This window comes from Labeo rohita, unplaced genomic scaffold, assembly GCF_022985175.1.
Source record: "Labeo rohita strain BAU-BD-2019 unplaced genomic scaffold, IGBB_LRoh.1.0 scaffold_732, whole genome shotgun sequence".
In the NCBI taxonomy this organism is placed as follows: domain Eukaryota; kingdom Metazoa; phylum Chordata; class Actinopteri; order Cypriniformes; family Cyprinidae; genus Labeo; species Labeo rohita.
In genome coordinates, this window is record NW_026129670.1 from 25,062 (window position 1) to 37,899 (window position 12,838).

Sequence of the window (12,838 nt, forward strand, 5' to 3'; positions counted from 1 at the left end):
GCTGTGGATTAAAATTCACTTCAAAGATTCACTTCTCATTCATGAAGACGACATGTCTTTTCACGGAAAACAACGACTTTTTAAAGATGAAAATGACATGAAATTACTTTTAACCAGAAGATGGCAGTAGAGGTTCACTCATTGGCTGCAGCTGCCATTTCAGCTCCCATAGTTTTTTCATGTGTTGCTTTTCGATTTAATATAAAATTACTAGTATAACACATTTTTAGTACTTTTACCACACTGAAGTATATAGTATATCAAGTGCTGAAAGTCATTAAAATATAGAAATAAATAAGCTCAGACACAAGCCTGTGAGGGTGAACTATTTAAATACTTCTATATAGTTCACTACAAATTAAATAAGATAAATATTAATCATTTAAGAATTAAATAATGCATTCAATATGAATCAATATGAATTTGAAATATTTTAGATTTAATTTCTACATACATTTAATAAGAGTTTTGTCTTGAACTGTAAAAGCTATTAAATAACCTATAATCAACCAACACAAACTTGTTACTGCTGTAGTTTTGTTACTCTGAATTTAGTCTGAATCATTTAATGCACAGCTCTATTGAAAGCGAGGACTGGAGTTGAGAAACGCTGTCTTAGACAAAGAAAACTTTTCTTTGAATTGTGAATGGATTATGTAGAGAAAATGAGCAAAGGACACTCCTATTATGGCACGGTACAGTTGACCGGAAATGACTGAGCTGGCTTGTTTAAAACTAGGAAGTAATCCGTGCATATGGTCAATTGAGACAAGATAAAATAATGAAATAAATTACTGGTAATATTAATAACTAGGGCTGTCAGTTTAACACGTTAACGTAGTTAATTAGTTATGAAAAAATAACGTGATTAAAAGTTAATGCACTGGCCCCACCCCCAGACCTGTACGTCATGTCTTATTATTACACTATATTTTATGTAGTTGACTGTTGACAAATATGATGCAGGGCAACAACTCCACAAATGCAGTTATGTCCTAAAATTAAAGATATTGGTGCAAAAATATGCAATATATCACATATCACAGGATATGACACGGGCAGCAAGAGCATTATATGACACCAGTGCTGATTTTGTCCCGATCTATCACGGGCTTAAATGTGATTTTAAACAACAGTTCAGTAAATAAGAAGTTGATATTGTGTTATATTTTAAACACAATATTACGTGTTTTTGATCAATTTTGCAGAGAACATATTACCTTTGAAACCATTGCAGAATTGTTGCGCGTCTCTGAGCAACACGGCGGTGTTAATAAAAAATAAAACCTCAGATGAACAACAACACATGACAAATTGCACTGTGTCATTATTTACTGAAAATAAATAAAGCCAAAATGGAAAAGCCATGTGTGAAAGTTAGGACACCCTTACTGTTAACACTGGAATTAAGAGGGTAAATAACAGTTAAGCACTGCTGATCAAATGACTTTGATTAACTGATCATCAGCAAGTCTGAGCGCTTCTATAAAAGCATAAGCTTTGGCAGTTTGCTGGTCTGGAGCCTTCAGGTGTGTTTTAACACAATGCCAAGGAAGTAAGACTTTAGAATTTTATTCACAAGTGGAAGACATTTAAAACTTTTTTTTTTTTTTTTTTTAATCTAATTTTTGACTGCTGATTACAAAAAAGATCGCATCATTAAAATGTCCCAAACACATAAGCAGCCTAGTTTGAACAGTGTATGTTTTAAAAATAGTTTTACTCTCCTATTGCCAAATTACAAATAAATTAAATAATGCACATTATTAAAGTCATTGGACATCACTACTTGCGTGTAAAGAATCAAAATGCATGCCCTATGGAACAATAAAATGGAATCGCCTCTGCACGGATGAACAATAAAAAAATGATTTTAATTACTAAACCATATTGTTGATAAAAATAATGAGAAAAATGGTGTTATTATTAATAACGCTTAAGTGATTTACATAAAGTAACAAATTAATTCCACTGTGTTAAATAGCAGCATTTCTGTCAGAGCTGTGTGCGCTGTAGCTGAAGAAAGAGCTGAATGAACACCCGTAAACTGAAGTGCTTTGTTAGCGGGTTTATTGAGCTATATGAGAGTCAGATATTTATAGAAAATAAACATAATATTACAACTTATATATGCACAAAAAGACGGAAGAGGGCAAGTTATCATGAAGTTATGCGCTAGTTAGATATGTTACTCCTGTATGCGCTCTTGGCTCTCCCCAAAACAACATGCTGAGACACAGCAACTAAACCCAAGGAATTCACGTTTTATTATAATAATGTTCTCATTAGAATGTTACATACCCGACATTCCCACTCATTCCCAGCTTCTTAACGGTCACCCCCATTTTTGAACATCCAATATCCAAACTTATAATTCATGAATGCTTTGGACCTCACACCTAAGATTGGACTTATTTTATGCACTGTACTTTTTTTATTTTATATAAAATAAATATTTTACACAACAGGTTTTATATGAAAATTGGTATGCAATTAAAGCCTTATGTCTAAATAAGTTATGTTCCAAAACTGAAATTGATAAAAACAAAAAAAAAATTGAGGTTACTGTGTGATTTTTATTTAGGGCGTAATACCACAAACAGCCACTGGATGCCATCCAAACTGCATTGACATTTTCTTTCATTGAGATTATTCAAATTATTTCTATTCATTTCAAATTATTTCTTTTTGATGCATTTTTATAAATTTCTCTGTCAATATTATTCCCATCACAAAAAGACCACCACATATGGAATCTTGGGAGTCAGATCCTTTCTAATAATATGTATTGTGTAGTGTTGGGTTCGAGTCCACCTAAGTCGAGTCACGTCCGAGTCTTTAACCAATCGAGTCCGAGACGAGTCTGAGTCCAAAATGGGCCGAGTCGGACTCGAGTCCGAGTCCAAGGAAACACTACTGTTTGTCAGTATCTTAACATTGTTACCAGCGGTGCCCAGACTCGGTCCTGGAGGGCCGATTAGACACACCTGAACCAGCTAATCAAGCTCTTACTAGGCAAACTGGAAACCCCCTGGCAGGTGTGTTGAGGCATGTTGGAGCTAAACCAAGGACCAGGACCGAGTTTAGGCATCCCTAGAAAAACGCAATGTTAATTGATATTTAAGAAAAGCAAACCTCTAGTGGATCTTGCCATTTTGATTTTTGTTATCACACCATCTCATAATTAGCGTCCTGCTCTGCTTAGCAAACTTGGCAAACAAAAACAAGTCCTGTAACTGAAGTTATGGCTGATTTATGTATTGTGACATATTTCAGAGTGAAACAGGTTTTAGAATGTGAAAAATTATAGGGCGATACACAATACAATTCTGTATTGTTAAAAGCGGTATATAAATAAAGGTGACTTGACTTGACTTGACTTTGTTCATCGTTATAGTAAATGTATAAATTCAAGGATGGGGGTAAAGGAGCAGGTATCTTGGTGAATGGGACCTTAAGAGCAGAAAATGCCCCTCTTATCTCTGAATGTGGCTGTGTGTGTTTTGGGTTTTATTTAACAAATGGTTATAGCTGAGAGAGGGCATTTTGTATTTTTGTGAGGGATAAACCTAGTCTTTACAGCAGCACACACTGTGTAGGCTATAAAAGCCCTAGATGTGAAGAGTTTGGTTCCAAAACGCTATAAATCCGTTTTGATTAATTAATGTGTAAAATGTGTTTTCTTTACCAAGAAAGTGGCAAGATGAAAACCACTATTTTCTGTTTCAAACTTTCATACAGCAGTTATAGTAACATAAAAAAATTAAAATCCATTTTTTTGATTTTGATTTTCAAAGATTTATTATTGTAGGTGTATTTTCATGTTTAATGAGGCTCAGAGGTGGCATGAGTGCAATCAAATATATAAATTCATGTTAAGATTGTTTTAAATATCAAATTTTGAATACAGAAATATTAAATGATTTAAATAGCTGAAAAGATACTTTAAAAATGAAACTAAAACTGCCAGTAGGTGGCGGCAAGTCACTGATTTAATTACTGAATCATTCATTCATTTGATTCGTTCGAACGGCATGTCCATTCATAAAGGAAACAGCGCTGTGTTTGAATGGAGATGCGCAGCAGCTCAGTTGTGACTATTTTTGATGTCAAAATAGAGCAAAATCAGGCAATAGTGTAATGGTCAGGCAATGTAAGTAACTCGCATACAGTGTTTTGTGTGTTTGTTGATCACAAAGTACAAAGTAGATGAGGGAAACTAGGATGCGGCGTGTATTCAAAGAGCCGCCTTTACTGTTTACAGTGCGTGTGATTGGCTGAGCAGATGTATCACATTCTGCATAGAAGGGAGAGTTTGGAAAAATAGGGAAAAACATGACAGAATAACACGGCGGATATCGCATTTTGCGTAAAATTAAAAATGGACTTTTCAATACCGACCAGATACAATACTGAGTTTGGCAGGAACTCAATTTTTTTTAAAATGCCACTCTTCATATAATTTCCATAAGTCACAGCCAGCTCACACCTGTTTTATTTTTAAATGCATTTATAGTTGCATTAATTATAATAATTACATTAAAAGTAAGGATTAATTGATGACAGGCCATTGAATTATTAGAAAATCATGCACACCCAGGGTGGTTTTGGACCCTATTGCCGCAAAGATGTTAGCAAAAATTATTTTTCTTTGAAGCCAGAAACTGCCACCATGTTTAAAAAATAATCATCATTTCAAGACAGCAAAAACTAATAAACTACTATAAGTAAAACATTTGCTTTCAGTCTGTTTCTGTTTCCTGCTGATATTTTTTATGCAGCATCATTTCACAAAGATAAAGTAAGACCATTCTGTTTTTTCTTCAGATTTTGAAATTAGATCAGAAACCACTCATGTATGTAGAATCTTTCTTTGGATCGTAGGGCTGGATGATATGGCCAAAATTTATATCACAATATATTTCTTAATTTCAATATGATATAATTCTGATATCGATATGAACAACATTTTAAAAAGCCTCAAAATTATTGCAAAGAACACCCACAATGGATATTTATACAAACTTCTGAAAAATGAATTTGCCAAGTCTATGAAACCTCCTTCTGTAAAATTATATAATGTTTAAAAAAAAAAAAAAAAAAAAGTACAAATAAATGAATGTTCACCTTTTATTTGTATTTAGCCTTCAAATACAAATGTATTATCTGCCGGTAAGAGGCACTTTTGGAGCGGCAGAAACATCAGTTTCCTTTTTAACAGCTGTACATAAAGCAGCGCTGTGCGCATGAACGATACCTTAGCAGATAAAATGAAAATGCCATTGAAATTTTTCTGAAGAGAGTCGCTTCCCTTCAAAGATACATTAATTTAAAACGTGCAGCGCTCATGTTTATTCAAAGTCGTCAATCAATGTATGGGAAACACTGGTAATGTATATTGAAATATCGAAAATTATACCACCATTATTGAAAAAAATGATATTGTGAAATATAGTGATGTTGAATTATTGTCCAGCCCTATTGGATTGTGATTAAAATGCAGTGGTTACCTCTAATTTTAAATGGCTATAGAAAGTTTGCCCTGTAATAAATCAAAAAACATCTTGTTCATGTAGTCATATTTTCATTCTTTTAAGAAAAAATGAACAAATCGGAATTTGCTTGTAAAAAATCAGAATCAGCAATGAAAACTCAAGATTGGTGCATCACTACTGACTTTTTACAGTTTGAACATTGATGTGTTTCCAAACCTTCTATCTAATGTTCAACTTTAAGAGAAGTATTTCAGTAATTCAGTAACTTAACTAACGATTTTGATTATTGTCAAAAGTAGGATATTAGTACTTCTGTACCACGTCAATACTGTAATTTTAAAAACATAACCATACCAGCCTTTCTGCAGTACTGGTAGTACCAAGTACAGACTCAATTCACACTTGCTGATAGATGGCTGCTTTTAAACACTTCCGTGAATATTTATATCACTTTCTATGAGCAGTGATATGCAATGGCCTATGTTTAATTATTCAGAATCCCCTCATTTTCCATTTGACCCTTTTAAAGCAACACTTAATTGAAATTATTTGAAGGATACTTGCCATTTTTTTTTTTTTTTTTTTTATTGTTAGCATAAATAATTAACTGATTTAATTTTTTTTGTATTTTCAAATAGGTACATAAATTAATTTAATACTTCCAATATATTTTGTTTATTTTGCTAGGGTACTGAAATTGGTTCTGCAAATCACTTGTTGTAATATATAATTAAGAGCTTATATTAAAGAGCTTATTTTATAGTTAATTCACAGCCATAAACTGTATGTTTTTAAAGATGTCTCAAGAGAGCAATAATACATTACTTTAGGGTGTTCTCCTTTGTCTTTTATTCCCACCATAATTAAAATAAAAAAGGTCCTGGAAATGTCCTGGAAAAAGAGTGAGAACCCTGACTGCTGTGTGAGCTGTGTGCGCTGAGCTTAAGATCACCGGTAAACTGAAGAGCTCTATTAACTATATAACTATATAACCAAATGCATTATATATGAGATAAAACAGATATACATATAATGAAATTTTCGTTGTATCCTTTATGAGGATAGTCTGCTTCAAGCACTTTGCTGGGAAGTATGACAGCTCCAAACACAATGTTTTTTAAAATTCATGGAGTTAAAATTGATTTTCATGTCAACGTAGACAATGTATATGTGGCTGTGGGAGATGTTGTGGGTCATGAAAACATTGTGTTGGCTCGCAAATGAATAATGCGATTGTGCTTTTTGTTAGCACTATTGAGAAGGCCAATGAAATTAAGTTGCAAAATGGTGTGGTAAGTAAGGGTAATTAGGGTAATTTTATGTCAATTTGATGTCTTTTCAACATCAGTTGCGCAGTGGGTCCTGCTTGGACCCTGATGATCGCCGTCTGCGGCTATATGTGTTTTGTTATTTCTTAAATTTTATTTAATCTTTTGTAGATTTTCTGGCTGTAATCTCACTGCTCAGTGTTGTGAGAGTTTGTCATCAGCTCTGCAATCCTCAAACTGTGTTCTGAGAGAGGTGGATCTGAGTAACAATCACCTGCGGGACTCTGGTGTAAAGTTTATTTCTGATGGTCTGAAGAGTCCAAACTGTCAGCTGGAGAAACTGAGGTATTGAAGATCATATAAGAGATTATTTACAGTCAGCTGCTCATAATGTTGTGTCTGTAGATGATCTGATTGTGTGTGTCTGTAGATTATCTGACTGTGTGTGTGGATGATCTGATTACTGATGTGTGTTCTGCTCTCTTTCAGTCTTGCTGGCTGTAATTTCACTGCTCAGTGTTGTGAGAGTTTGTCATCAGCTCTACAATCCTCAAACTGTGTCTTGAGAGAGCTGGATCTGAGTAACAATGACCTACAGGACTCTGGTGTAAAGTTTATTTCTGATGGTCTGAAGAGTCCAAACTGTCAGCTGGAGAAACTGAGGTATTGAAGATCATATAAGAGATCATTTTCAGTCAGCTGGTCACAATGTTGTGTCTGTAGATGATCTGTCTGGTTGTCTGTAAATTTTCTGTCTGTGTAGATGATCTGACTGTCTGTTTGTAGATGATCTTGACTGTGTGTGTCAGTAGATGATCTGACTGTGTGTGTCTGTAGATGATCTTGACTGTGTGTGTCTGTAGATGGTCTTGACTGTGTGTGTCTGTAGATGATCTTACTGTATGTGTCTGTAGATGATCTGTCTGTATGTGTCTGTAGATGATCTTGACTGTGTGTCTGTAGATGATCTGACTGTATGTGTCTGTAGATGATCTGATTGTGTGTCTGTGGATGATCTGTCTGTGTGTGTCTGTAGATGATCTTGACTGTGTGTCTGTAGATGATCTGACTGTATGTGTCTGTAGATGATCTGATTGTGTGTCTGTGGATGATCTGTCTGTGTGTGTCTGTAGATGATCTGACTGTATGTGTCTGTAGATGATCTGTCTGTGTGTGTCTGTAGAAGATCTGACTGTATGTGTCTGTAGATGATCTGACTGTATGTGTCTGTAGATGATCTTGACTGTGTGTCTGTAGATGATCTTGACTGTGTGTGTCTGTAGATGATCTGACTGTATGTGTCTGTAGATGATCTGACTGTATGTATCTGTAGATGATCTTGATTGTGTGTCTGTAGATGATCTGACTGTATGTGTCTGTAGATGATCTGACTGTATGTGTCTGTAGATGATCTTGATTGTGTGTCTGTAGATGATCTTGACTGTCTGTAGATGATCTGAATGTATGTGTCTGTAGATGATCTTGACTGTGTGTGTCTGTTGATGATCTGTCTGTGTGTCTGTTGATGATCTGTCTGTGTGTCTGTAGATGATCTGTCTGTGTGTGTTTGTAGATGATCTGACTGTAGATGATCTGTGTATCTGTAGGTGATCTTGACTGTGTGTGTCTGTTGATGATCTGTCTGTGTGTGCCTGTAGATTATCTGTCTGTGTCTGTCTGTAGATGATCTGACTGTGTGTGTCTGTGGATGATCTGTCTGTGTGTCTGTAGATGTTCTGACTGTGTGTCTGTAGATGATCTGACTGTGTGTGTCTGTAGATGATCTTGACTGTATGTGTCTGTGGATGATCTTGTCTGTGTGTGTCTGTGGATGATATTGACTGTATGTGTCTGTAGATGATCTGTCTGTCTGTAGATGATCTGACTGTTTGTGTCTGTTGATGATCTGTCTGTGTGTATGTAGATGATCTGACTGTGTGTCTGTAGATGATCTGTCTGTTTGTCTGTAGATGATCTTGACTGTGTGTCTGTAGATGATCTTGATTGTGTGTGTCTGTGGATGATCTTGACTGTGCCTGTGGATGATCTTGACTGTATGTGTCTGTAGATGATCTGTCTGTAGATGATCTGACTGTGTGCCTGTAGATGATCTGTCTGTCTGTAGATGATCTGACTGTGTGTGTCTGTGGATGATCTGACTGTGTGTCTGTGGATGATCTGACTGTGTGTGTCTGTAGATGATCTGACTGTGTGTGTCTGTAGATGTTCTGACTGTGTGTGTCTGTAGATGATCTGACTGTGTGTGTCTGGATGATCTGACTGTGTGTGTCTGTGGATAATCTTGACTGTATGTGTCTGTAGATGATCTGTCTGTCTGTACATGATCTGACTGTGTGTCTGTAGATGATCTGACTGTTTGTGTTTGTGTAGATGATCTGTGTGTCTGTCTGTAGATGATCTTGTCTGTGTGTGTCTCGTAGGGCTGGGGGATAATTTGATAACGATAATTATTGCGATATAATTTTCCTCGATAAAACGATATGAAGAGTTTGATAAATGTTCGATTATAATTTTTATGTGACAAAAGCGAAACGAAACAGCGCGACTCATTTGAATCGCACCACACAGACCTTTTATCCGCTCGGACCAAAGTTTACTTCACTAGGGAAGATGCATTTATCTCGAAGCATGCACTAAACAACGCTGTGAGATCCAGTGTGAAACACTTGAATTCAGCAATGAACACAAATGACTCCATGGATTTACTGTAGTAACACACTGCACCATGGTATTGTGGCAGCAATGGGGGATATTTACATTGAATTTTATTACAGGAGTAATGATATATAATTATAGTATGTATGTATTTGTGATTACTGTTTAAAGCATGTGTGCATTTACACTGAATGTTTTTAGACTACAAACAAATTACAAATAGGCTACGTATAAAACTCATGTAGGTATATTTTTACCATGGTATTGAGGCACCATTATGTGTGGTTTTAACTGTTTATCATGATTTAAAATGTTTGCTTGCTACTATGGGAGACCAATGCTTAATTTAAAAAAAAAAAGTGTGTCAGAGTAAATGTAACCATATAAAACTGAGGTTGCTAAAATTTTTACAGAGTGTGTCTGTAGATGATCTGACTTTTGATGTGTGTTCTGCTCTCTTTCAGTCTTGCTGGCTGTAATCTCACTACTCAGTGTTGTGAGAGTTTGTCATCAGTTCTTCAATCCTCAAACTGTGTCCTGAGAGAGCTGGATCTGAGTAACAATGACATGCAGGACTCTGGTGTAAAGTTTATTTCTGATGGACTGAAGAGTCCAAACTGTCAGCTGCAGATACTGAGGTATTAAGAACATATAAGAGATTTTTTACAGTCAACTGTCACAATGTTGATGTGTGTTTGTAGATGATCTGTCTGTGTGTGTCTGTACACTATCTGTCTGTGTCTGTAGATGATCTGACTGTTGATGTGTGTGCTCTGCTCTTTTCAGTCTTGCTGGCTGTAATCTCACTGCTCAGTGTTGTGAGAGTTTGTCATCAGCTCTACAATCCTCAAACTCTGTCCTGAGAGAGCTGGATCTGAGTAACAATGACCTGCAGGACTCTGGTGTAAAGTTTATTTCTGATGGACTAAAGAGTCCAAACTGTCAGCTGCAGATACTGAGGTATTAAATACATCTAAGGGATAATGTACAGTCAGTCGGTTTTAATGTTGATGTGTGTCTGTAGATGATCTGTCTGTGTGTGTCTGTAGGTTGTCTGGCTGTATGGTGACAGAGGAAGGCTGTGGTTATTTGTCTTCAGCTCTGAGTTCAAACCCCTCACACCTGAGAGAGCTGGATCTGAGCTACAATCACCCAGGACAATCAGGAGTGCAGCTGCTCAAACACAAACTGGAGGATCCAAACTATAACCTGCAGATACTAAAGTATGTAATAACACTAATACTGACATACTGAATGTGTGTGTGAATGATGCAGATCTACATTAATGTGTGTTTGTGTGTTTATAGTGTGGATCATGGAGGAGAGATCATGATGACAGCAGGACTATGAAAGTGTAGGTCTACAAACACACAGGCACACGCATTTCCTCATGGAGACCAAAAAATGTTTCCAGAAGGGCAAGGATTTTGGATATTTATGGGGATGTTTTTTCCCCATAAAAAAGGGTTTACCTGAACCACACACACTTATACACTCCACATGCACACTTCACACACACACACACACACACGATTGTTGTTTGACCAGATCACTGTGATTATCTCATAGACTTTCTTTTTTTTCCATCAGGTTAATGAACCATAAAACATCACAGACACCTGTGCAAATTGCAATTGATTTAAAGAGAAACGTGATTTGTCCAGTTTATGAGCCTTTTTTTAAGGGGTCATCGGATGCCTTTTTTTTACACAAGTTGATATGATTCTTTGGGGTCTTAAAGAGGAGTCTATGACATACTTTCTTCGGTGGGGTGGTGAGCCGTAATGTTTACTTTAGCCGTGTTTAGCCACGAAACTTGCAAACTAGCACATTATAAAGAAAGGCAATTTGCAAAGATGCATAAAAACTTCTTTTTCAACTCCTGCTGTAGGTGAAGCTGGATTACGAATGATTCGCGCGAACATAGACGCATTTAGGCAGAACGCAGGGCACATTTCCTTCAAAGTAAGGTTAATGCTCTGCATCTTCAGCGGCTCAGATATCGGGAGTAAATGATGAAATTGAGCTGCTGTGTTCATTATTACATCCAACAACAGAACACCTCAATTGCTCAATCTGATGCATTCTTGTCTTCCCCTGCACCACAGTCGAAACAGTGGTGGTCAGAGTCGGACTGTTACAGCTCAGTCATGGCGGGTGTAAGGTAAGACGCTCATGTCAATTAACTATCGTGGGAGCGGACATCACACTGACAAGATGCTGAGAATGGCTTGACTTGAAAAAGGGGTTATTTCTTATAAAGATTAAAACAATACCACTGGGTGGATTTTTTATGATTATCGGGTGTTTGTGTACACATACTGCCAACACACATTTATGTTCAAACAACATGCAAAAGTGAGTTTTGCATCCGATGACCCTTTTTAACTAGTTAGTAGTGCCAGTCACCACCAGGGGGCTCCTTTGCTCTCAAAGATGATTTAAGTAGCGTTTCACTATATAATGTAAACATGTGTATTCAGCTTTAGAGGAATCATGTGGAAATATCTTTAGATTAATACATTAGGATTTATATTTGTTTAATTTTCGTTTTGGCTCAGACATCATACAGTAATGGTAATGATGTGTCTTGACACATGACCAGGGCTTAATTTGTGCTGGACAAACCGGATCCAGTACTTCCAAAATTCGATCCGGCATCTTATGTAGCAGATCCCCCTCCTCATGCACCAGTGAACTATGTTCGTGCTGACCTGTAGCGTGCATGTATTTTCATGAAAAAGCACCTATATTAATGATAATGCCAATAACTTTATCCCCTTTAAATTAAACATTCAAATCGTGGCAAAATGACAGATGCAACTCATGTAGGTGACTGACATCTCCTTCATTTAGTTTGCTTTGCATAAAAAATTATTTACAGCAAAGAAACTGTTTCATAGAACATACACAAACTAATGTTTTACCAAAGAAATGCAAGTCAGGGGCACTGAGATCTACCTGAAGAGGATGCAAAAGATCCACACGCATTACAGCCACTGGGTTGTTGTGACTGTCCTGTCTCAGGAGCTGGGTTACACAAAAACTAGCCAAACACTACAAAAAAGGGGATTTAACAAAATAACCTATGATTTGTTATGTATAAATACATAAGAGTATATGTGCATATAAAAGCAACTGATGAAAGCTGGTAATCACTAAAGTTGGGCCACCAATAGGATTGTGCGAATGCTCCATTACCGGTCACCCCACTTTGTTCTGGGCCCTTGAAATTTACAAATTAAGCTTTGTACATGACCGTTGATTCAGATCCTTTTGAAAATGTCATTTTCATTTCAAACGCCTCATCCTAAAGACAGTGCTTTTTTGACAGTATAGTGTCCCCGTCACTATACTGGGGCCCTATATGTTTGGTCTTAAACGCAGCTGCACTCATGT

At 36.5% G+C, this 12,838-nt stretch overlaps 1 protein-coding gene across 1 annotated transcript; it reads left to right on the forward strand.

Moving 5' to 3' along the window:
- Positions 1–6,550: 6,550 nt before the first annotated feature.
- LOC127161787 (ribonuclease inhibitor-like) lies at positions 6,551–10,871 on the forward strand. The gene is made up of 5 exons (XM_051104531.1): positions 6,551–6,585; positions 6,935–7,108; positions 10,226–10,399; positions 10,489–10,662; positions 10,747–10,871. The coding sequence occupies exons 1-5, from the start codon at positions 6,551–6,553 to the stop codon at positions 10,787–10,789; spliced, it is 600 nt and encodes a 199-aa protein (XP_050960488.1). The 3' UTR covers positions 10,790–10,871.
- The last annotated feature ends 1,967 nt before the right edge of the window (positions 10,872–12,838 follow it).

Bases quoted from the DNA above. Each gene is read 5' to 3' on its own strand.
- LOC127161787 (XM_051104531.1), top strand. From the start codon at position 6,551: ATGAGGATAGTCTGCTTCAAGCACTTTGCTGGGAA. The intron at 7,109-10,225 runs GTATTGAAGATC...TGCTCTTTTCAG, and splicing joins TGTCAGCTGGAGAAACTGAG to TCTTGCTGGCTGTAATCTCA. The intron at 10,400-10,488 runs GTATTAAATACA...GTGTGTCTGTAG, and splicing joins TGTCAGCTGCAGATACTGAG to GTTGTCTGGCTGTATGGTGA.